Source organism: Schistocerca nitens, chromosome 4, assembly GCF_023898315.1.
Source record: "Schistocerca nitens isolate TAMUIC-IGC-003100 chromosome 4, iqSchNite1.1, whole genome shotgun sequence".
NCBI classification, from domain to species: Eukaryota; Metazoa; Arthropoda; class Insecta; order Orthoptera; family Acrididae; genus Schistocerca; species Schistocerca nitens.
The window spans coordinates 788,135,573-788,161,964 of record NC_064617.1 but is presented as its reverse complement, the minus strand read 5'-3'; the positions used below and the strand labels follow the sequence as shown (position 1 = coordinate 788,161,964).

At 43.1% G+C, this 26,392-nt stretch overlaps 1 protein-coding gene across 1 annotated transcript; it reads left to right on the top strand.

Annotated features, from left to right (window-relative positions):
- Positions 1–8,424: 8,424 nt before the first annotated feature.
- On the top strand, positions 8,425–19,619 carry LOC126252572 (trypsin delta-like). The gene is made up of 2 exons (XM_049953472.1): positions 8,425–8,837; positions 19,257–19,619. The coding sequence occupies exons 1-2, from the start codon at positions 8,433–8,435 to the stop codon at positions 19,617–19,619; spliced, it is 768 nt and encodes a 255-aa protein (XP_049809429.1). The 5' UTR covers positions 8,425–8,432.
- The last annotated feature ends 6,773 nt before the right edge of the window (positions 19,620–26,392 follow it).

Sequence of the window (26,392 nt, the reverse complement as noted above, 5' to 3'; positions counted from 1 at the left end):
ACTAGTCAGTGTTACTTGGAAAAGAAAAGAAAAAAAGTTCTATGACTTTAATGTTCCTTTACCATTCTTATCGCGATTGTCGTCACATTACGTTCATCTTTAGTGTAATCTGTTATAATGGCTGTGTAATATGACACTATTTATTTAGATGTGTAAACTGCTATGTTTGTAACTTTGGTACATAATTTCTTTTGTGCTGCACCTCTTACTCCTGTTGTTGTAGCGATTGAAGTCTTTGCATCCGGTTACTTCTCTGCGATTGGATGGACCACAGTATTTCACTTTCGAAAATTTTGTTTTTTTTACTCAAACACTGTATGTCTGACTGCACTCATACACTGTAAGTCTGACTGTACTCAAGAAGTTCCTCTTATGTGGAACTACGTATGACACATAAAGTCTTTAATGCCTTGTTTCCTGAATAACATAAAATGATTAGGTAGTTACATGTTGTCTTGCTATTTGTTGTTTCTACATGGTCTTTCCTTTGCTTTCGTTGACATGATTACCTGGATGATAGATTTGATTGGATTTCTTTATCAATCCGTGAAACAATTTACATTGTATGGATGAGGACCAAAACTGGTTGTTAGAAAATAAAAGTGTGTGAATACCTAAGGGACCAAACTGCTGAGGTCATTGGTCCATAGACTTACACACTACTTAAACTAACTTATGCTAGAACAACACAGACATCCATGCCCGAGGGAGGACTCAAACCACCGGCGGGAGGAGCAGCGCAATCCGTGACATGGCGCCTCTAACCGCGCCTGGTTGTTATAAATAAGAAATACAAACAGCGCTGCGTTATGCATTTCTCAAAGTATATTTTTGCTTACATATGCAGACTTAAACGGTGAAAAAAATTTGTACTACCGCCTGGATTCAAACCCATTTTTTTTCGCTGTATTTGATAGTAGCGGATGTCACATGACAATCCTTTGAAGTTCATTGTTGATCCCTTCACTCAGATTTTTTTATTAAGCGCTGAACTACCGTGTCGGCGACCAATCTCTCTACAGGATTACGACGATCAACGACGTCAGCATCACTATACTGTGACAATGGTGCTTACAGTGATCAGTAATTTAAGCCGTAAATTCTAGAGACTTTTGTAAACAACAGCTTTCCTCTAATGTACTCTTCTCGATCAGTGCAGATTGTGTCATGTAGATTACATTATTGACCTGTGTCCTTATTTCCTGTGACGGGTTCCTCATTCCAAGATTCTTATCATCATAATTCATTATCATAGATGTTAATTGATGTTAATAGAGTTATATAAGAATTTGTTTCCTTTGAAAAATTCATAAGCAACTCTAAGCTCACTAAAAGCCAATTTTCGTCGTAACAGGACTTCAGTCTAGTATTTTTTTATTTATAAGAATTACTTTACTTCGTTTGAATGTTGGCACTAAGCAAGTTAAACACTGAAAGAAATTTGACAAAGCTTCTACATTATTGTGTGCTGATCGCTTGATGTGCGGTATTTCAGCGATGTTTCAACAACTGACATCTCAGATGTCTGACAGTTCTGTTTTTGTGGTATTTTCAATTCACGTAAAAATGAATTTGTTGAGGTGAAAATTATTGTGCATCTACATCTATGTGGTGCCGTGTTCGGCGTCATTTTAGTGTTACAGTATTCACGGAAGTTACCTTTTATCTCATTACGACTGTTCTGTCTCAATTATTGAACAGTTGAACTACACGCCGCTTTTGACATTCCGCACGAACATGGCGCGCTGATGACCTCGATGTTGAGCGCCCATAAACCCCAACACACACACACGAACATGGCCCGTTGAGTTACATCTAGCACAGATCCTAGGTTGGCCATCATACATTATGATTGCCCGGTGTCCACAAAGAGTGATATATGACGGAATATTTCGTTGCAAATCAACTTTAAGTTGCCTGACGCCATTTAATACGGGATACATGAGCCGGAGACCAAGGTTCTGCAAAGTTACTCAAAACTTTGCCATATGGCGATATCGCAACATTTATCTGTTCAGCTGGAACTTCAAAAGCTAGTTCGAAAATACGAATCGTTCTAATTCCAAGTCCAGCGTGGGAAACAGTGATTACACCCACATTTCCATCACTATGCTTAAACTTCAAACATCCACTAAAAAATTCAACTACTTTGTCACAAAAATCGGCACCTCTCATCACTACCGTCTCTCCCCCCAAACAACCCAACCCAACTCACATATCTTCTTGACATAAACGACGCTGGACAGAATCGACAAATAAATCCCAATAATCTCATCGAGTCCAATTTTCATCCCATCTTCGAGGAAATCTGCGATTTCGAAAGAGGTCGTTCGTGCAAATGTATCATCGAAAGGTATCTTTTCTCATAGTTTGCGCCATCACTAAATTCTCGAAATCATTCCGTACAAGCAAGTGAGCGACTTACCCCGCAGAAGTAAACAAGCCAGCCGCAGCGCGAAGCACAGACAGCCGCTCGCCACGGCTGCTGCAGACAGACTGCGCACCATCTGAGCCACCCAAGCACAACTCACGACTAGTTCTCACACATTTACTTCCGCCAGTACCTCGTCTCCTACCTTCCAAACTTCACAGAAGCTCTCCTGTGAACCTTGCAGAACATATAAGAGCGACTGACAGTGATTCTATAATAGAGAGGAATCTCTGTGCTAGACCCACCATAAGGAGCTGCCACCAGATGATTGTGGCACCTTTCCAACCTCTGCACAGACGCAGGGTATGGCGGTCCTGTAAGAATCTGTAGACATCTTAAAATCTTAATGACCGAAAGTGTCAATGATTTTGAGGTAAAGAGGTCTTACTGATTCATACATTATGCACCTGTAATCTACATGGAACTCACGAAAAGTTTATGAAACTGCTGCGTTTGTGCCTTGTCTACGCCACAAGTTCTATGGCAGTGACACTTTACGACGTTCAGTGCTTCCAGGAAACTGGCACCCTTATGCCCTGACCGTGGTGAGCCAAACCTGCATCGAATGTTATGGGAGACCGAGAAACAATATAACTTAAAGTGGTGTTCCTCATCTGCAACTCACATAAATCAAAAATATATTGCAAATGGTAAACATCTACAGACGCATGCTTAATATAAACAAAACAGGAAATAAAACTATCTCTCAAGCTCAGTGCTCCAACGTTATAACTGTCAGCTGAAACTGATGAGCTACTGTTGCAGAGTCGTAGGAGGAACCAAAAAATTGAGAAGTCTACAAATAAGGAGCACACGATTGGACTGCTTGCAGGGAATTTCATGCAGAGAGTTCCTTAAGACCAGCGTATTGCTTCCTAAGATGACTTAAGGACTTCGGGATGGATAAAACAGCACCGTTGACAATTCCGCAGTTTATGTGATTGTTGGCTGAGAAACCTCAGACGGTACGTTCAGCCGGCTAGTCGGAATGGGCTTTTTTTCTCCATGCATAATGGCCCTTTCCCTTCATGGTTTGAGAGAGTCAATCTTAAACGTACCTGCTGAGCGTAAATGACTGTAATGGGAGTGGGTATGGTGTGGTGTCCTGTTTGTGCTGCGTAATGATAGGAAAAGGAGGAGGGTGAAGCTCGGTGTCAGCATATAGCCTACTCCTCTCGGGTAGCACCAAGAGACCCACCAGGGTTAACGACCCCATCCAACGAACTGAATTATCTCAATCAGTAGTGTCACATTCCCTCCCTCTACGAGACACTGTGAAGAGATGTGGAATCTGATGCAAGGCATCACTACAAAGTCTGGGATCATGAGCTTTACGCCCCCACATCTCCTACCCTTGCCAACCGAATACTGGAGGTGAAAATATCCGCCGGCCGCTGTGGCCGAGCGGTTCTAGTCGGTCCAGTCCAGAACCGAGCTTCTGTTACGGTCGCTGGTTCGAATCCTGCCTTGGACATGGATGTGTGTGATGTCCTTAGGTTAGTTAGGTTTAGACAGTTCTAAGTCTAGGAGACTGATGACATCAGATGTAAGTCCCATAGTGCTTAGAGCCATTTTTGAAAATATCTTCCGCCAGGTATCTCCTAATCGAGCACCACTGCAGAGGCGTTGGCTACTGTAGGTATGGAGGCGTGTGTATCCTGCGAACGAAAGCAAAGGCGTCTTCTCTTTGCTAGGAGTTTCAGTTTCTCTATATGTGTCCTGATAATGGTCCATTATGGAAGCCATCTTAAAGTTATAGTTTGTCTTTGTGTCTTGCCTTACCTGTTCACCTAAAGCACATGGGTGGACAGTGCTCCCATTCGGCAGACTTAATTGTCCGTGGCATATGTAGAAATTTCATTAGAGCCGTGGAATGATAGTCTTCAGCAGTCAGATGGCTTTGGACTAAGTCTTTTACGTTTTCTGCTTTTTGTTTCCCGCTTATATTTTGATGATGACGAAGGAATTTTATATACCCGACAATAGAATTGTCTCTGTCTGTTTTAGATGTGGATAAAGTTTACTGTGCAGTATTTGTAAGTGTAGAGTTTATTAGCTGTTTGGAAAAGCTAACGAATTTGTTGTTATTGTAATTCTGGAAATGATTTGCAGTACGCTGTTTCTATTTTTCGTTATTAGTCTCAGTCTTTGTCGAAATGCTAGCCTTTTGTGCCAAGTTTTCTCATTAGGCGAGTGTTGTTCTGGAATATTAAGTACCTAAGAAAATTCTGCATGTAGAGTTGGACTTGATTTATTATGGAAGAAAAGGTATAATAAAAGACAAAACAACTTCAGCTCTCTCTTGCAGTTACTTATTGACTTTATTCATATGTCACCTAAATAAGTCGCGTCAAAGGCTGCCATTCTTCCTTTAATTTTCTTGTGTCTAGGTCTAACATGTTCCTGCCAGTGCCGCCCGGGTGGCCATGCCGTTCTAGCCGCTTCAGTCCGGAACCCCGCGACTGGTACGGTCGCAGGTTCGAATCCTGCCTCGGGCATGGATGTGTGTTATGTCCTTAGGTTAGTTGAGTTTAAGTAGTTCTAAGTTCTAGGGGATTGATGACCTTAGCTGTTGAGTCCCATAGTGCTCAGAACCATTTGAACCATTTTTCCTGCTAGCCACACTACTATCGCTAAGATTTGGGTTGTTGTCTCCTTTGTCTGTTCACCAAGACTGACGTAAAGGAAGAGTAAAGGTGTGATTGCTGAGATTATTGAAATGATCGAACAGGAATTTATGTACAGCCTTCGTGTGTTTTGGAAGTTCACTTAAACAAATTAACCTTCTGTATTTTACTCCTCTTCGCGGGAGGTTAAGGTTTCGTAGTGTACATACAATTTTGCATCTTTTTCATATCTCCATTTTGAATACCAATTTGAAGAGCAGATATCATGGTGACCGCATTTTATTTCGCCACTGCTAACTTGTAACAGATCTTCTTCCGTTTCATGAAACGATTTCCAATCCACAGTAAGCTTGTATATCACGTGGTTACACGTTACAGGACGTGGTTCTGGTCGTGGGGATGCAGAATTCAGTAACAAAGTGTTTCAACTAGCAATCGATCGCCGAAAGGAGAAAACAACAAAAATCTTCGGTTATAGTTGGAATGCACAAATGAAAGCTCTATGAAATTGAGGTGATATATCGAAGCAGGAAAAGCATTCGGCAGCGGTAAGGAGCAATATTCGAGGGCAGGGCGATAACTTCTCGGTCTGCCACAAAGGAGACACTGATGTAAGTGACATTTATTTTTCTCATAATGGTACATGGTGCGCAATAAAGAGTCATCTTGATGTGTGGACAGGTTTTCTTTACCTGTATTTTTACAGTAGCTGTGCACGGTTTTTCCAAATGGAAAAACTGGACTACTATCCTATCAGATTTTCTTACATTTTACTGGACGTTTTTATCAACAGAATCCTGTGATGATGGTGAAATGCTATAAGGAGTTTGCTCCTACGTTTCAAGTCTTAACAGACGGATGGCTACATGAAAATATGTCTTACTTCTTTTGTAGATTCTACACGTAACAGACGCCTGAATACTATGCCAACAGCTGAAAACAAGGAGACGTTATTGCGCGGTTTAGCTGTCAGAAAGCTTTGTGTAGCATTGATACCCCTTTCGTTCAATACTGACAAAAAGCAAATAAGAAATGAAAGTCTCACAGTGATTTCCACGGTTTTAAAAAGAATCCAGCTGACTTTTTGAGCTTATTTGCTTCTCTGGATGAAATGTGGGTCGTCCAATATACGTAAGAAATCCGTGAGTGGAAGACGGTGATTCTGCATCAGATGAAGTGAAGTGGTTTTCATTTGCTGGAGTTTTCTGATATGAAAACTGGTTTCGTCTAATTAATTATTTTGCAAAAGGTAGGAAAATAACCAATGAATACAAGTCATGTAGAGCTGATCAATTGAAAACATGAATACGGAAAGTGTAAAAAAGTTTTTCATCAAGGAAATTCACCCATCCACATTAAGTTCCCACGAGAAGAGGAAATTGAAGAAGAGCATTTCAGCAATGGAACCCGTTCATTAGATGAAAGGAGAAAGTGTACTGACCTAGAATGTTATTATATTGGAAGAGAATAGTACTTTTTTTTATATGACACACTGACCGCCTGGGGAGTGTTCGCCTTCCTTATTAAATCCTGCAAGAACAAACAACTTACTAAAATCAACATATTAGCAACGTTATTAACATTTTGGCAGAACGGAACGTTAAATAGGTGATCACAGTGAATACAGGTATCCACTGTAAGACAATAAATGCCACAATTAGATATATTGCTCACGTTGAGTAGAAAGGGACGATATGTAAATATTCAACTAGAAGTAAGACAAATTCGCAGCCAAGATCGCATATGTAAAACCTTTATTTACGATGACCGGTTTCAGAAATCAGAGTTACCATCATCTGATTTGTGAGTAATGTATAAAAGTGTAAAATAATAGCCGGCCGAGGTGGCCGAGCGGTTCTAGGCGCTGCAGCCTGGAACCGCGTGACCGCTACGGTCGCAGGTTCGAATCCTACCTCGGGCATGGATGTGTGTGACGTTCTTATGTTAGTTAGGTTTAAGTAGTTCTAAGTTCTAGGGGACTGATGACCTCAGCAGTTAAGTCCCATAGTGCTCAGAGCCATTTGTAAAATAATAAATTATGAAAAATAACATACACTGTCATAAATGTAATACAAAGAGTGAATTATTATTAAACAAACCTCGGTAAAGGTTAATGCAAGTATCCAATTATAACTGTAAATATACTCCATATCTTAATTAGCTGGGTAGTTGATTTATGGGTGATGTACTCTGTGTCTTTTAATATGGGACGGATTCATCTGGCGAAACATTTTGTAAATACTACTTTCAACTTTGTCTTGCCATTGGCATCTTACGTCAACTGTACAACTAACTAAGATATGGAGTACGTGTATGGCTCTAATACGGTAGTTGAATGTGTTATATTTGGAACACTGTACGTTATTTTTCATAATTTATAATTTTACACTTGTAGACACTATTCAAGGGCAACGGCCTTGCCGCAGTAGATACATCGGTTCCCGTGAGATCACCGAAGTTAAGCGCTGTCGGGCGTGGCCGGCACTTGGATAGGTGACCACCCAGACCGCCAAGTGCTGTTGCCATTTTTCGGGGTGCACTCAGCCTCGTGATGCCAATTGAGGAGTTACTCGACCGAATAGTAGCGGCTCCGGTCAAAGAAAATCATCGTAACGACTGGGAGAGCGGTGTGCTGACCACACGCCCCTCCTATCTGCATCCTCAACTGAGGGTGAGACGGCGGTCGGATGGTCCCGATGGGCCACATGTGGTCTGAAGGCGGAGTGCTTATACACTATTAACAGATCAGATTATGCTAACTATTTCGTCTAAATCAGTCATCGTAAATAAAGGTTTTACAAATGCGATGTTGGCTGAAAAGTTGTCTTCCTTCAAGAACAATTAGGAGTTTGAGAGACATTGTCCAATTGTTTGATGACGGCCTTTCAGCAGAAACTGCATACGGACTCAACAACAGAAACTATATATTACTGCAAAGGATTTACATTCTGAATCAATTTTGCAACGCTATATCTAGAAAAAAAAACGTGAAAATTAAATGAAAACACCACTCAGTCACAAGACAGATAAACTCCGGAGTACAAGATTGTCAGTAAACTCTCGACATCCATGAAATTATGTGGATCCAACAAATGAAAGCAAGCTCATTTTCCATCTAGCCCACAAATCGCAAGACAACGTCATCTCCATTGTCTTCGATAAAGGTAAAGGACAGCACGGTAAACTCATGTAAATAGCTTCTCACAGAATCACGACGTTTCACAGACATCTAAAAATGGTTAGATCCGCAGAGATAATCAAGCAGCTCCATTTATCTGACTGAGTCAAGGTCACTCATTATTCAGTAGAGAGGAAACGATAAGATAGGCCGCTGAGGCAGAGACTCCGTAGCCGAGCCTACTAGAGACGGAAAGATGAAGCCAGCCCCAGTGCTGTTCCTATTGGTCGCAGCCTGCAGCGCCGCACCGTACACGGCCTCTCAGGCGCTGATGCGCCGCCTCGACGGTCGCATAGTGGGTGGTGAGCCGGTGGACATCTCCCAGTGCCCGTGGCAGGTCTCAGTAGAGAACGGCGGCTTCCACTACTGCGGCGGCTCCGTCATCAGTCCTTTGTGGGTGCTGACTGCGGCGCACTGCCTCATCGGCGTTGCTGAAAGTTACCTGTCGGTGCGAGCTGGTACGTCAACACGCGAGAGCGGCGGCGTTGTTTACAGCGTCGCTAATGCGAGTTACCACGACGTGTTCACCTTTACTACAATGGACTACGACGTGGGTGTCCTCTTGATTGTAGGATCCTTCACCGTAGGTGCGGACGTTCAGGTAATGTTCATACTGTGCACGTAAAAGAACCGCACTTCAGAAGACAATTTTTAAATTTTCGTACGGCTTTGTTTAAACTATTTCATTATATTAATAGTGTAGCTTTGTAATCAGTGATACAGTTTTTGCCTTTTAGTATCATAGTTTCCAGTCACAATAACTTATAAAAGTATTTAAAACTGACTGCCGTTGTAGGATAAAGACAAGAGGTTCTGGTTAGTTAAAATCCGTTTACTCACTCTTTTAGACACTATTTGCGACACATTTTGCAGAGCCACGTACAGTTAACTTTCTTTGAGTAATTATTTTTATGCTTCGCAGAGTGTCCGCGCGGTTAGAGGCGCCATGTCACTGATCGTGCGGCCACTCCTGCCGGAGGTTCGAGTCCTCCTTCGGGCATGGGTGTGTGTGTTGTTCTTAGTATAAGTTAGTTTAAGTAGCGTGTAAGTCTAGTGACCGATGACGTCAGCATTTTGACCCGTTAGGAATTCACACACATTTGAATTATTTTTATATTTTACATTCTCTGTCCATCTAGGTACAGTGGGCTGCTCGAGTTGTCAGTCTTTCTGAGGCCTTTTCAGCCAAACGTCTGGCGAGGTGGTAGTGGGACAGAGGCAGCCATAGTTGGGAATATTTGGGTGCGGATTTACAATTATAGCATTAACATTATAATCAAGGGAAACCTTCACAATACTTTGCTAGTAACTGGGGGATTGGAACAATTTTATTTCTGGAACGATGTCACTCGTTGTCTCAGACAAAAAATAGTTTGTGTATTGGATTTGTGTAACTATTTTTCGTATGGGCGTGTTATTGAGAGTAAGCTGCAGTGATTGTCTCTCTGACAGAAAATAGTTCCGTAACTGTAATATTTTGAGACAATTTAACTCGGAACTATGCAATATATTCTGATCAGTAAGAACCTCACCGAACATCACAATCTCTACTGTTCTAGCTCGTGCCATGGTTGTCATCCACCTGTTGCAGCACTGTATTTGTCTTTCAGCGCCGGCCGGAGTGGCCGTGCGGTTCTAGGCGCTACAGTTTGGAACCGCGCGACCGCTACGGTCGCAGGTTCGTTTCCTGCCTCGGGCATGGATGTGTGTGATGTCCTTAGGTTAATTAGGTTCTAGGAGACTGATGACCTCAGAAGTTAAGTCGCATAGTGCTCAGAGCCACTTTGTCTTTCCCCTCTCGTCTCTTACACATCGTAGCTCCACCTCTTTTCTGTTTTGTGTGCGTTTCATCTTAAGCACACCCAAGCGCATCGTATGCTTACCACATAACGAAGGATACAATTAGTAACTGCGCGGAGTGGCCGCGCGGTTTCAGGCGCCATTCACGGATTGCGCGGGTGCGTTTGTTATTCTTAGAATACGATACTATAATTTAGTTTAAGTAGTGTGTAAGTCTAGAGACCGATGACCTCAACAGTTTGCTCCCTTAGGAATTCACACACACTTGAACATTTATTTTTTTACAGTTAGTAAATAAGCACCATCCAAAATATCTGGGAGTCACTCTGCATCGCTTTATGACGTACAAGCAGCATTGTGAGAATACGAAAGTGAAGATGGAACTCAGGAAGGGAAGATCTCTGGTAGCATGTGGGGCTCTTGACCACAAAGCCTGAAAACGGCGCCCCTAGCAAAGTGCTACGATGTTGGAGAGTATGCATGTCCAGTCTCATGCAAATCCAGCGACACAAATGTAATTGATTAGATGGTAAATCTCTATGTTTTCTACAACGTGTAGTTTACAGTTCCGATGGAATACCGCTGCTGTTATTTTTAATCTAGGTAATGTACCATAAAAAACTCATCTCCAATGCTTCTATTCCTCTCCGCTGCGTTAATGTCTAGGCTTCGCTACAACAAAACAGCGTAAGTATTAAGATTGTCTTACGTTTTCTAACTCGAAGGCAGTTTTTGTACGTTTCCCAAAGTGTTTGTTGACGCACCCACCAAGTTAGCTCTATTTGTCGCTATTACCTTCTGAATGTTTTAAGCTTTTTTGAATATTTTTTCTCGAGGAAGCAGTGTTTCTGATTTGTTGGTGAATATTTTCATTTTATAACGCCTAGAAAAATACCTACCTATTGATTATTCCTTTGCAGATTGTCTTCTGCATTCTTTATTAGCACATGATAGTCTGGGAACAAGATGAACGTAGTAAGTATAAATGATTCCCTATATGTTTATCTTTCTAATTCCTGTGTTTTCATTCCTGCAGAATTCTACTACGTATAAGTCAGATGTGAAGATGGTCGTGTGACCTTGATTTACTGCAGGAGATTGATGCTGACTGTGAACACTAATTCTTTTGTGGGTACTGGGATTTGAAATAAATGATGAAATTATTTGGTAATTATATTTGTCTAATAAGCTCTGGAATTTTGATTCTCTGACTAAGTCATATGGTTTCTGGTAATCAAAATGTAACATTTGCTCAGGCAAGCTATTTTCTCTGTGCTTTTCTAATATCTGCTTCACTGTGAAAACTGCAGTGTAACGATCACCCATCTCTTATTGACGTTCTCCAATTTCATAATGGAGATCTAGAAGTATATTTACTTTTAAGTTGCAGTATGATGTATAAATTTTAATGACAGAATTGAAAGATATGGTTCTCATGTAATTGCTGCAAATAGCTTACTATGCTTTCTTGAGAACGTTGCGCGTGTTTCACACTTTCTACATCTGTGGAATTTTACGATACTCTAAATTTCAACGAAGATATTTGAGACCCAGATTTTTCTTTTTTCGGTTTCCGTTTATTTCGCAACCGAATCATAAAAATCTTTCTTATTTTTACTAACTTCAGCATGGCATCAGAGCCAAAGATATAACGTTTCATCGGTTTGTATGTTTTTAAGAACGATTTCTATTTTATATGGATTCCATTGACGGATCATCAGCTTTCTGTATTGTTCACTGCGTTCTTCATGCAGGATGGTTTCTATCACTGATAAAAGCTTCTGTACACCCTCAAAGTTAGTAAGTTCTTCCTAAACCTTCCTGTTATCTATTGACCTTTTTTTAAAAAAAATACTCTCTCCACCAATGCCTTCCACAGTAACGTCCTATTCTTTTTAAACTAAATTGCAAAAAAATTTGGTAACGTCTTGAATTTTCACTTACTCGGATATAAGTTTTTCTTCTATGCATCGCCAGTTACTGATTACCATGTTTTATTCTTTTATATATAATCTTTACTTCATTTTTATGGTACTAAGTGGATTAATCGAACAGCTGCAATATTTTGTGGTATACATAGCTTCTTCATACATCCGAGCTTTAATCCTTCCTTTTTCGTAATATATTTTTATAGTAAATTTCTTTTCTATTAAACTACTTACATACTTTGTTTAGTCTGCTGGTTCTGCCTAGAAAATTTCCAATTCATCTCGCTCGTTCTTAATTTGTCTCTGCTCTACTGTTTTGTATATTCGTTCTTGATATATGTTCTCTTGCATATCATCCAGTTGCTCGCCGTTAGAAGGTTATAATCGAAATATGTATCTTTAACTCAGTATAAATAGTTTCCGAGTACCTGTTGGCTGAAATTTTGTGGAACCACGATATTGTCTAGTTGATTTCTTCGCCTTCTTTCTGGTATATACCTACTATTAGTTGCCCTTTTGCGTATTTTAATATATAAGTTCACTGTAAGATTAATCCATCCTGCATAGTTATGTGAACATTTTTGCACCTTTTCCTGTGTTTTACGTACCCAAAAGCATTGCCACAGCTGTCAGCGACCAGTATAGTCTTAGAATTTGGTCTTTCAGTTCATCTCTCTTTGTAGCACACGGTTGGTTACTCTCCACAACAAATAACGAAATCCCTCTTATGATCCATCGACCAGAGAAAAGAAGCATATCTACGGCAAATAAGTAAATGTACAAATAAGTAATGTAGAAAAATGTTTTATCTTTGTCACAGATTCCCAGTTAAGAATCAGGACTTATTAAATACTGGAATTTGTAATTTTTTTTTGGAACAGGACATAAAAAGCAATTTTTAAGCAAGCCCATTCTATTCAAATACTTTTATTTCTTCCCTAAAGCGTTGTTTAACATGCGAAAACCTGAAAGACTGTGCGGTTATAATCTATTCGGCGTAAAATACAAAAAAACATCTCGTACTAAAATTTTTGAATTTTGAGAGGTCTATTCAAAAAACACTATGCTTTTTAATCTGAGCAATAAAGACATTAGCTGTTTTTGGTCACGGAAATACATCAATGGGCAAAGTTGAGAATCTGTACCAGACAGGGACTCAAACCCGAATTTTTCCGTTTCTCGCGAACAGTCGCCTTGACCATCTCGGCCATCCGGACACGATCCCTGACCGACTCAAATTTCCCACTTATCCTTATGTTACTGACGTAATGCCCTTGCCCATTAACCTCATTATCCGCAGGATTTGGCTGATTCTCTTAACACTTCGAGTGTGTTTGGGCATCTGCACTGAAGGGATCGTTGGGCTGTCTCGTCCTAGTTAGCGATATGTGGTGTCTACTTTTTCGGATATGTGTGTAAGAACAGACAATTTTTGATCCCGCAGCAATATATGATCATTGATCAAAGAAATAAAAGCATTAACTGCTACTGGGCACTGAAATACATCAGTAGGAACAACAGACACACACACACACACACACACAAATATACATCGGGCGAGTCACGTAAGACGTAACTCTCGTTTTATTACGTGAACGGTTACACTCATCGATGAGCGGTTTTCGGCTAAAGTTAGAGTGTCGAAGGGAATATTTTTTATTTTTATTTCTCGTTTGATTACTGTGCTTACTGCTGGTGCCAACGGAGACATGAAAGCAAGTACTTTTTTCAATAAGGGAACCGTATACTTTTTATAATTGCATTCGGTAGCTCGTGAGAAGACAATTACAGTGATATAGCGTTTGTTAATGTTGACATTAAAGCTTGACGTAAAAAAATTCGAGAAATATACTAGAACATGGGAGCACGATGGCCGGAAACGGCATCTGAAGTGTAACATTGCCAAGCAGGTGTCTCGGAGCAGGCTGCGTAGTTGTATACCGTAAGGTAAGCCCCGCTACGGGAATAAAGCTTTATTTTCCCTTGAACTAATTTACGACTTTCATGTAAGCTCACCTACGAATGTTTTATATGGAAATACGATATAAGCTAGAATCTAGCGTATCAAAAAGGGCTTATATCCTCCCGTATTTACACGAACTGGAACAGAGAAATCTGTAGTTTATTCTACAAAAATAAAGAGGTCTTACAAGCTACAAAAAACAACTACTGTGTAAAATGTGTAAATGTTAGAAGGAAGATGTGATCTCTCTTTTCCTGTACGTGGCTGATTGCTTCTTAGAGGTAAAATGCATCCTGTCGGACAACTGTCTCCACCTACACTGTTCTAAATTATGTCAATGCGATACATTCGCTGAACTAAACAATTTATTAAAAATAAATTAGTGACCATCTGTACACCGCAAAATAAATATTCTTCTTAACGAAACATCGTTTCGTACTGAACGTAAGCGCGTAATGACAGTGTTACCAGCTACGTGTAATACACGCTGTCGACTTATTTGATATTGCAGTGCAATTTCGTACACACGTAAATGAAATAAACAATTTACTAACAACGATTTGGTACCCATCCAAATCACATAGCATAACATAACTTACCTAAACGAGAGCGGGAAATCGTCTGAAAACCACACTCATGATGCCCAGGCCACCGTCTTTAATCTGGATTCGATCTGAGTTTGGCTCACCTCTATGTCTCACAATCTAGTGCGCTGTGCCTTACGCTATACAAGCAAGTCTTGAGATACGTAAATAGTGCTAAGAAATTACCCGGTACTGCATAACCGACTCGTGGAGATAACATCTTGGACCTGCTGATAACAAACAGACACGAACTTTTCGACTCTGTAAGCGCAGAACAGGGAATCAGTGATCATAAGGCCGTTGCAGCATCCCTGAATATGGAAGTAAATAGGATTATAAAAAAAAGGGAGGAAGTTTTATCTGTTTAGCAAGAGTAACAGGAGGCAGATTTCAGAATACCTAATAGATCAAAACGAAAATTTCTGTTCCGACACAGACAATGTTGAGTGTTTATGGAAAAAGTTGAAGGCAATAGTAAAATGCGTTTTAGACAGGTACGTGCCGAGTAAAACTGTGAGGGACGGGAAAAACCCACCGTGGTTCAGCAACAAAGTTAGGAAACTATTGCGAAAGCAAAGAGAGCTTCACTCCAAGTTTAAACGCAGCCAAAACCTCTCAGACAAACATAAGCTAAACGATGTCAAAGTTAGCGTAAGGAAGGCTATGCGTGAAGCGTTCAGCGAATTCGAAAGTAAAATTCTATGTACCGACTTGACAGAAAATCCTAGGAAGTTCTGGTCTTACGTTAAATGAGTAAGAGGATCGAAACAGCATATCCAGGCACTGGAGGATGATGATGGCATTGAAACAGAGGATGACACGCGTAAAGCTGAAATACTAAACACCTTTTTGCAAAGCTGTTTCACAGAGGAAGACCGCACTGCAGTTCCTTCTCTAAATCACCGCACGAACGAAAAAATGGCTGACGTCGAAATAAGTATCCAAGGAATAGAAAAGCAACTGAAAACACTCAACAGAGGAGAGTCCACTGGACCTGACGGGATACCAATTCGATTCTACAGAGTACGCGAAAGAACTTGCCCCCCCTTCTAACAGCCGTGTACCGCCAGTCACTAGAGGAACGGAAGGTTCCAAATGATTGGAAAAGAGCACAGGTAGTCCCAGTTTTCAAAAAGGGTTGCAGTGAAATACAGGAAGATCTGCAGCGGATAGGCACTTGGTGCAGGGAGTGGCATCTGACCCTTAACATAGACAAATGTAATGTACGAGGGCAGTTCAATAAGTAATGCAACACATTTTTTTTCTGAAACAGGGGTTGTTTTATTCAGCATTGAAATACACCAGGTTATTCCCCAATCTTTTAGCTACACAACACTATTTTTCAACGTAATCTCCATTCAATGCTACGGCCTTACGCCACCTTGAAATGAGGGCCTGTATGCCTGCACGGTACCATTCCACTGGTCGATGTCGGAGCCAACGTCGTACTGCATCAATAACTTCTTCATCATCCGCGTAGTGCGTCCCACGGATTGCGTCCTTCATTGGGCCAAACATATGGAAATCCGACGGTGCGAGATCGGGGCTGTAGGGTGCATGAGGAAGAACAGTCCACTGAAGTTTTGTGAGCTCCTCTCGGGTGCGAAGACTTGTGTGAGGTCTTGCGTTGTCATAAAGAAGGAGAAGTTCGTTCAGATTTTTGTGCCTACGAACACGCTGAAGTCGTTTCGTCAATTTCTGAAGAGTAGCACAATGCACTTCAGAGTTGATCGTTTGACCATGGGGAAGGACATCGAACAGAATAACCCCTTCAGCGTCCCAGAAGACTGTAACCATGACTTTACCGGCTGAGGGTATGGCTTTAAACTTTTTCTTGGTAGGGGAGTGGGTGTGGCGCCACTCTATTGATTGCCGTTTTGTTTCAGGTTCGAAGTGATTAACCCATGTTTCATCGCCTGTAACAATCTTTGACAAGAAATTGTCACCCTCAGCCACATGACGAGCAAGCAATTCCGCACAGATGGTTCTCCTTTGCTCTTTATGGTGTTCGGTTAGACAACCAGGGACCCAGCGGGAACAAACCTTTGAATATCCCAACTGGTGAACAATTGTGACAGCACTACCAACAGAGATGTCAAGTTGAGCACTGAGTTATTTGATGGTGATCCGTCGATCATCTCGAACGAGTGTGTTCGCACGCTCCGCCATTGCAGGAGTCACAGCTGTGCACGGCCGGCTCGCACGCGGGAGATCAGTCTTGCTTGACCTTGCAGCGATGATGACACACGCTTTGCCCAACGACTCACCGTGCTTTTGTCCACTGCCAGATCACTGTAGACATTCTGCAAGCGCCTATGAATATCTGAGATGCCCTGGTTCTCCGCCAAAAGAAACTCGATCACTGCCCATTGTTTGCAACGCACATCCGTTACAGACGCCATTTTAACAGCTCCGTACAGCGCTGCCACCTGTCGGAAGTCAATGAAACTATACGAGACGAAGCGGGAATGTTTGAAAATATTCCACAAGAAATTTCCGGTTTTTTCAACCAAAATTGGCCGAGAAAAAAAATGTGTTGCATTACTTATTGAACTGCCCTCATACACTCCTGGAAATTGAAATAAGAACACCGTGAATTCATTGTCCCAGGAAGGGGAAACTTTATTGACACATTCCTGGGGTCAGATACATCACATGATCACACTGACAGAACCACAGGCACATAGACACAGGCAACAGAGCATGCACAATGTCGGCACTAGTACAGTGTATATCCACCTTTCGCAGCAATGCAGGCTGCTATTCTCCCATGGAGACGATCGTAGAGATGCTGGATGTAGTCCCGTGGAACGGCTTGCCATGCCATTTCCACCTGGCGCCTTAGTTGGACCAGCGTTCGTGCTGGACGTGCAGACCGCGTGAGACGACGCTTCATCCAGTCCCAAACATGCTGAATGGGGGAAAGATCCGGAGATCTTGCTGGCCAGGGTAGTTGACTTACACCTTCTAGATCACGTTGGGTGGCGCGGGATACATGCGGACGTGCATTGTCCTGTTGGAACAGCAAGTTCCCTTGCCGGTCTAGGAATGGTAGAACGATGGGTTCGATGACGGTTTGGATGTACCGTACACTATTCAGTGTCCCCTCGACGATCACCAGTGGTGTACGGCCAGTGTAGGAGATCGCTCCCCACACCATGATGCCGGGTGTTGGCCCTGTGTGCCTCGGTCGTATGCAGTCCTGATTGTGGCGCTCACCTGCACGGCGCCAAACACGCATACGACCATCATTGGCACCAAGGCAGAAGCGACTCTCATCGCTGAAGACGACACGTCTCCATTCGTCCCTCCATTCACGCCTGTCGCGACACCACTGGAGGCGGGCTGCACGATGTTGGGGCGTGAGCGGAAGACGGTCTAACGGTGTGCGGGACCGTAGCCCAGCTTCATGGAGACGGTTGCGAATGGTCCTCGCCGATACCCCAGGAGCAACAACAGTGTCCCTAATTTGCTGGGAAGTGGCGGTGCGGTCCCCTACGGCACTGCGTAGGATCCTACGGTCTTGGCGTGCATCCGTGCGTCGCTGCGGTCCGGTCCCAGGTCGACGGGCACGTGCACCTTCCGCCGACCACTGGCGACAACATCGATGTACTGTGGAGACCTCACGCCCCACGTGTTGAGCAATTCGGCGGTACGTCCACCCGGCCTCCCGCATGCCCACTATACGCCCTCGCTCAAAGTCCGTCAACTGCACATACGGTTCACGTCCACGTTGTCGCGGCATGCTACCAGTGTTCAAGACTGCGATGGAACTCCGTATGCCACGGCAAACTGGCTGACACCGACGGCGGCGGTGCACAAATGCTGCGCAGCTAGCGCCATTCGACGGCCAACACTGCGGTTCCTGGTGTGTCAGCTGTGCCGTGCGTGTGATCATTGCTTGTACAGCCCTCTCGCAGTGTCCGGAGCAAGTATGGTGGATCTGACACACCGGTGTCAATGTGTTCTTTTTTCCATTTCCGGGAGTGTATTACGAATACATAGAAAGAAGTAGCCTTTATTGTATGATTATATGATGGTGGAACAAACACTGGTAGCAGTTACTTCTGTATGCGTGCGGCACGATTTGAAGTGGAATAATCATATAAAATTAATTGTTGGTAAGGCGGGTGCCAGGTTGAGATTCATTGGGAGAGTCCTTAGAAAATGTAGTCCATTAACAAAGGAGGTGGCTTACAAAACGCTCCTTCGACCTATAGTTCAGTATTTCTCATCAGTGTGGGATTCGTACCAGATCGGGTTGACAAAGGAGACAGAGAAGGTCCACAGAAGAGCGGCGCGTTTCGTAACAGGGTTACTTGGTAAGCGTGATAGCGTGACGGAGATGTTTAGCAAACTCAAGTGGCAGGCTCTGCAAGATAGGCGCTCTGCATCGCGGTGTAGCTTGCTGTCCAGTTTTCGAGAGGGTGCGTTTCTGGATGAGGTATCGAATATATTGCTTCCCCCTACTTATACCTCCCGAGGAGATCACGAATGTAAAATTAGAGAGATTCGAGCGCGCACGGAGTCTTTCCGGCAGTCGTTTTTCCCGTGAAACATACCCGACTGGAACAGGAAAGGGAGGTAATGCCAGTGGCACGTAAAGTGCCCTCCGCCACACACCGTTGGGTGGCTTGCGGAGTATAAATGTAGATGAAGATGTAGTGTGTTTTCGAATTTGGGATATGGTGGAACACGTACACAGGTCGTTGGTTATTGTCGGTAAATGCCGGCTTACTCTACAGGTGGTAGACCTCAGTAGCACCGAACCCGAAGGCGGCGCCGTGGTGACCGTCACAGGCTGGGGCAGCCTGCAGCCTGAAGGGGAATATTCAGAGCAGCTGCAGGCGGTCACGACGTCCATCATCGCGCGGTCTGCCTGCAACGCCAGCTACGGCGGACTCATCACAGAGCGTATGGTCTGCGCCGGCGAGCCCGAGGGTGGCAAGGACGCCTGCCAGGGGGACAGCGGAGGGCCCCTGGTGGCCGGCAACACGCAGCACGGCATCGTCTCCTGGGGCTTCGGCTGTGCCAACGCCACCTACCCGGGCGTCTACTCCAGCGTCGCCTCTCTGCGGTCGTGGATTAGAGCCACATCTGGCGTCTAGTCAAGTCACAGTGGTGTGATATTCCAGAGTGATCGTGGATGTATCTAAACTGCAGTCAATAAAAATGTTGTATGCACGAAGAAGCCCGTTAAATTACTTTCATCGCATCTCGTGTTCTGCCCTAAGGACATATGTTTCACAATAAAGATAGTATTCGTCTTTCTTTTCTCTTCGCCACCATTCTTTTAGTTTTAAATTATGGCGAATTTATGCAAAAACCACGAGATATGCATGCCTGAACGTAATGCACATGTGAGCGAAGCCTGCAAATTGCGCTGTTGTATTTGACTACGAACGGAACCTCTGCAAAATACGTCGCAAGCGTCACTCGTAGTGAGAACTGTGTAGCTGTGAGTGCGTTATGTCGGAGATAAGAGAATCCAAAAGTGCGACGATTGCTGGTGCTGGTATCGTGGCTGCGTCCATAATCAAGGTTGCTGAGGTGTTTCAGGAGACACCGTACCGAAGATTTATACCGCGCAGAGCAGCGGTGCCCACCTTTCTGAAACCGTTACCCTTCCCCACCATAATCAACATTAGCACGTAAGTAAACTTTAGGATTAAAAAGAATTTTCTTTGAAAACTAACATCTTTAAAATAATGAAAGATTAATTATTTAGTTTTTCTTGTTGTTTTATTAGATCACAAACTAATGAGTCAGCTGGACAATTGATACTGCTTATTTCTAGAAATCATCTTCTATAGAATACTGACATAATTTTCTGTGCACCATGAGCACTAGCTAAAACTACATCTGAGAAGATAAAGCAATGATCTACATTGAGGATAAAAACTTGTTACAAAATTTACTCCCTAGCCACACTCGCTCCAGCCACACCCTGCATCCCATTTAATATCAACTACGTTAAAATCTGTGCAATATACTTAGGCTAACTGTTCGTAAGAATTGATTACTGGACCCCATACTTCTGAACTGCCACAAATTTGAAGACTTCAGGCTGTCAGTGCTTTCTGTCTTACCATTTATACTAATAATATTAACAATAACAACAAAATAACTTCAACCAGAAATAGGAAATTATCATGCAGAATTCCGACCCGGCCGTTCGAGTCCAGAGAACATTTTGAAGCTAAACCTAATCCTAATAAGATATCAGAGAATTTATAGCAAAAATTTCGTGTACACATTTGTTGATTTCAAAGAAGCCTATGGCTTAGTTAACTGAGAGTCACTCTTCCAAATTTTAAAAGAACAAGGTAGGGTGAGAATGGAATCATAAAACAGACGCTGACAGATGCAAAGTCCAAGGTTAAAATTGTGGGGAAATGACAGATTCTTTGGAAATGAAAATGGGAGAACAAGCAGATCGGCTGTCTCTATTATTTTCCAATTGTATCGTTGAGAAAGTGATACAAGAATGGCGCAAATAAAAATCGGTACTCAAAACTGTCCAACCAATCACTTTAGGCAGAGGGAAGTTATCTATAGCTTGCATAGTATTTGCAGACAGGTTAGCAATATTAACTCCCAACATTTCATCAGTCAAAAATCAGACTGACCTCTTGAAAGAAACTGCAGAAAAAGTCGATCGATTTTGGAAAGACAGAGTACATGACCTGCAACAAACAAGAACCAAAATTCATGTAGACGAAATACAGCAAAATTAAAGGAATTCCACAATTTAAACATCTTGGTGAAATAATTCAGAAAAAGCTAATCGAAAAAAAGAATTTGGATGTCAAAAGATCGAAACTATATACCGAATTACTCAAAATATTTGTAACGATAAATTTACTTCCAGGCACACAGAACTAATAAATTGTGAAATAATATTGAAACCAGAATTTCCCTTTGAACCAGAAACAGCAATTCTGAACAGACACTGAAAACAATAACGAAAAGGTCCTATGAAACTTTTAACCTAATAATACTGACACAGAAGCAATCAGGAAAGCAAGCAATACACAAATATATAGAGAGACATTAGAAAACGCAGGTTAAGATTCTATGGACACATTAAAAGAATGAAACCAGACATACTTACAAAACAAGCAGTAGTTTTTCTTCGACTAATTTCCGAAAGACGATAAAAGAGCCTAAATTGAATCTCTCTGCCCAAAGAATTCACAAAAGCATAGCAATACAACAGCACAAGCTTTACAAACAGCTGAACGTTTAAATAGTCTGAAACAACTTGCTCACAAATGTGTCAGTAATTTTCAACAGACATGAAAACAACTGTAGAAGCAGCAAATTCTGCTTAGAATTCTAAAATGAAATACACAATAATCTTACAAGGAAGTTCACAATAATTTAGGTAAACAACAACTGCACAGATAGGAACACATTAAATGGAACCACGGGAGAAATGCGCAAGCGGTGACCATAATACATCCTCTGCGCTAGAGAACCTTTCAAAAAATTCAGTTGAAGACTGGCAGTTAAAGAGCTGGTTGGTTACAGAAAAAATGAGTGAAATATCAACTAACAGGGGATCAAACGAACTGGCAACTAACAGACTTGGATACTGCGTCATGACAGTTAAGACGCAGACACACATCGAACAACGAATGCTGGTAATATGTGGTGACCAGGCTGAGTTACGCTCAGTACATACAGCAGCCGACAACTGATTATAACATCATTAGACACCTAACCAGTGGAGAACAGGCCTATATTACATCACACTCAAAGAGGAAAATTCGCTGTCGCCAGGTTCTGCTTGCTGGAAAGACCGGCCATTTAGCCCTGAAGCAAACTGTCCCCAGTCCCGCCGTAGAATCAGTATTCGCCCAACTCGTTCTTCCATGTTGCCGCTGTCCCACCTTGGCAGCAACGGCGTGGAGTCAAATCCAGCGGCTGTCTACTTGTTGTCCGCTCTCATTCCAACACCAGACTCCTCGCTCCCTTCTTCTTCTCTCCAGCCGTCCTCGCAGTGGTGCTTATATCGCGGCGCCGAGCTGCTCCGTCATCACTGCCGTGCCAGTGGCGCGGATATGAAACAGCTGCGGCTGCGTGACGTCTTACGACGGCGCAGTAACAATATATTCGGACTTCGTGCAGGATCTTAACTGTAAAAAGTATGAAACAAAGAGGAATTATTAAATAAAACTTAAATTAAAACGAAGTGCAAAAAAGAAAAAATGGCTCTGAGCACTATGGGACTTAACATCTTAGGTCATCAGTCCCCTAGAACTTAGAACTACTTAAACCTAACTAACCTAAGGACAGCACACAACACCCAGTCATCACGAGGCAGAGAAAATCCCTGACCCCGCCGGGAATCGAACCCGGGAACCCGGGCGTGGGAAGCGAGAACGCTACCGCACGACCACGAGCTGCGGACAAAACGAAGTGCAGGTTGTACCTGCAGAAATGACAGCAATATACACTATGTGATCAAAAGTATCCGGACACCGACAAAAACATAAGTTATACATATTAGGTGCACTGTGCTGCCACCTACTTCCAGCTACTCCATATCAGCGACCTCAGTAACATCGTGAGAGAGCAGAATGGGGCGCTCCGCGGAACTCACGGACTTCGAACGTGGTCAGGTGATTGGGTGTCACTTGTGTCATCCGTCTGTAAGCGAGATTTCCACACTCCAAAACATCCCTAGGTCCACTGTTTCCGATGTCACAGTGAAGTGGAAACATGAAGGGACACTTACAGCACAAAAGCGTACAGGCCTACCTCGTCTGTTTACTGACACAGACCGAAGACTGTTGAAGAGGGTCGTAATGAGTAATAGGCAGACGTCTATCAAGACCATCACACAGGAATTCCGAACTGCATCACGATCCACTGCAAGTACTATGACAATTAGGCGGGGTGTGAGAAAACATGGATTTCATGGTCGAGCCGCTGCTCATAAAGCACACATTACGCCAGTAAATGCCAAACGACGCAGCGCATGGTGTAAGGAGCGTAAACATTGGACGATTGAACAGTGGAAAAACGTTGTGTGGAGCGACCAGTCACGGTACACAATGTGGTGATGCGATGGCAGGGTGTAGGGTGTGGTGAATGCCCCGTGATCGTCATCTGCCAGCGTGTGTAGTGCCAACAGTATTATTCTGAGGCGGTGGTGTTATGGTGTGGTCGTGTTTTTCATAGAAGGAGCTTGAACCCCTTGTTGATTTGCGTGGCACTATCACAGCACATGCCTACATTGATATTTTAAGCACCTTCTTACTTCCGATTGTTGGAGAGCAATTCGGGGAAGGCGATTGCATCTTTCAACACGATCGAGCAGTTGTTCGTAATGCACGGTCTGTGGTTACACGACAATTACATCCCTGTAATGGACTGCCCTGCACAGAGTCCTGACTTGAATCCTATAGAACACCTTTGGGATGTTTTGAAACCCCGACTTCGTGCCAGGCCTCACCGACCGCCATCGATACCTCTCCTCAGTGCAGCATTGGGCTTCCATTCCCCAAGAAACCTTCCAGCACCTGACTGAACGTATGCCTGCGAGAGTAGAAGCTCTCATCAAGGCTAAGGGTGTGCCAACACCATGCTGAATTCTATCATTACCGATGGAGGGCGTCACGAACGTGTAGCCGGCCGAAGTGGCCGTGCGGTTAAAGGCGCTGCAGTCTGGAGCCGCAAGACCGCTACGGTCGCAGGTTCGAATCCTGCCTCGGGCATGGATGTTTGTGATGTCCTTAGGTTAGTTAGGTTTAACTAGTTCTAAGTTCTAGGGGACTAATGACCTCAGCAGTTGAGTCCCATAGTGCTCAGAGCCACGAACGTGTAAATCATTTTCAGCCAGGTGTTCGGATACTTTTGATCACATAGTGTATATTATATATCATAAAAGCAGGTAATGTTTCATCTGTTAAAACGAAAAATGACAGGCAATAAAAAGTTAACTTTTTAAAAACTTACGAACAAGCTATGTTACACTTATGAGGCAAAACATTACGACCGCTGCCCACCGCGAGGTTGTGTGCTTCCTGGTGGCGCCGACCGGGGTAGCCGCGTGGTCAAAGGCGCCTTGTCACGGTCCGCGCGGCTACTCCCGTCGGAGGTTCGAGTCCTCCCTCCGGCATGGGGGTGTGTGTTGTCCTTCTGGTAAGTTAGTTTAAGTTAGATTAAGTAGTGCGTAAGCTTAGGGACCGATGACATCAGCAGTTTGGTCCCGTAACACATTACCACAAATTCCCAATTCTTTTCCTGGTGGCGCTGAGGGCACAAGACGCGGTAAGGAAAGATATGAGCGGAGCGGAGACGAATGGGAATCATTCTAGCGGCAATAAGTGGCACAATACAGAAAGCCTCCGACTTAAGTGACTTTGATAAAAGCCAGATTGTTGTGGTCCGGTGCCTGGGAGAGAGCACCACGGAAACGGCGGAGCTGGTCGGCTGTTCGCTTGCTACTGTCGTCAGCACCTGTGGAAAATGATTGAAGAACTCTAAAACCACGAGTAGGCGACAAGAAGTTGGATGTCCATACCTCATCACAGAAGATAGTAATCGGGGGCTTGCCCGCTCTCTAAAGCAGGATAGGCGACGGTCCGTGGCAGATCTGACAACAGAGCACAGTGCTGACGCAAGCACAAGTGTTTTGGAGCACACCCTTCAGCGCACGGTGTTGAACGTGGAGTTCCGCAGCAGAGGACATCTACGCGTTCCCATGCTGACAACAAAATCGTCAATTATGATTACAGTGGGCACGGGATTATAGTGGTTGGACAACTGATCAATGGAATCGTTTTGCCTGGTCGGATCAATCCCGTTTATTTTTAAGCCAGCTTCATTGTCACATTCATCCAGGCAAACGGCTGCTCGAAACATGCGGCCTGCCACGAACGCAGGCTGGCGGGAGCAATTTTATGTTATGGGGTACAGTCACATGGCTTCTATGGGACATGCGGTAGTAATCGAACTGTGACTAAATGTACTGTAACCCATTGTGCTTGATGTCTTGCTCAACAACGATGGCATCTTCCAGCGGGATACAAGGCCAGAGTGGTGCTGCGATGGTTTTAGTGGTATGACAGTGAAGGCGCGTTTCTTTTTTTTTGTCATTTTTTGTGTTTTTTTCTTTTTTTTTCTTTAAATATTTGAATCTTTTATTTTTTCTTATTTTAAAAATTTTTAAAAATTTCTTATTTTGTTCCCAAAAGTTTTGACCATCAGATTCGGCTTATCTGAATTCGTTGAAACCCAACTGGGACGCTATTGGGCGCCAGCTCCGCGCCCACGACCCAGAAGCCCGTAAATTACGTGAAGCGTGTGACCTGTGCGCAGGCATCTCTTGCCACAAACGTGTGGAAAACTAACAAGTACTTGTAGAATCCATGGCACGCAGAATAACTGCTGAATTGTATTCCGGAAGTGGATCAACACGGTTTTAAGTAAGTGGTCATAATTTTTTGGCTCATCAGTGTAAAGAGGTAAATATGGAGGGATGCTAAACCCTGTGTACAGAACAGGAAGTATTGTGTATCATGGCTGATAATAATATAACACGTCAATAAATTAATGTGCTACTAAGATCTTCCACAAACACATCACATAAGTTTAAATATACCACGAAAATGCCTCCTCTGCGTTGTAGACTGCTCCCGAAATAGACTAAGAATTGGTTAAAATTTTTTGTTTTTAAAATTCAGTCTTAATCACACCACCTATGTTACAAGAACATAGGTGACCGGCTTCGGTCATATCACATGACCATCATCAGACCTGTAATTTAATTTAGAAAGTAATAGAAAGCTTACTAGATTTACAATAAAATAAGACAAAATGCTTGTAAGGATAAAATACAATAAGACGTGTTATACCCATGGCATCCTTC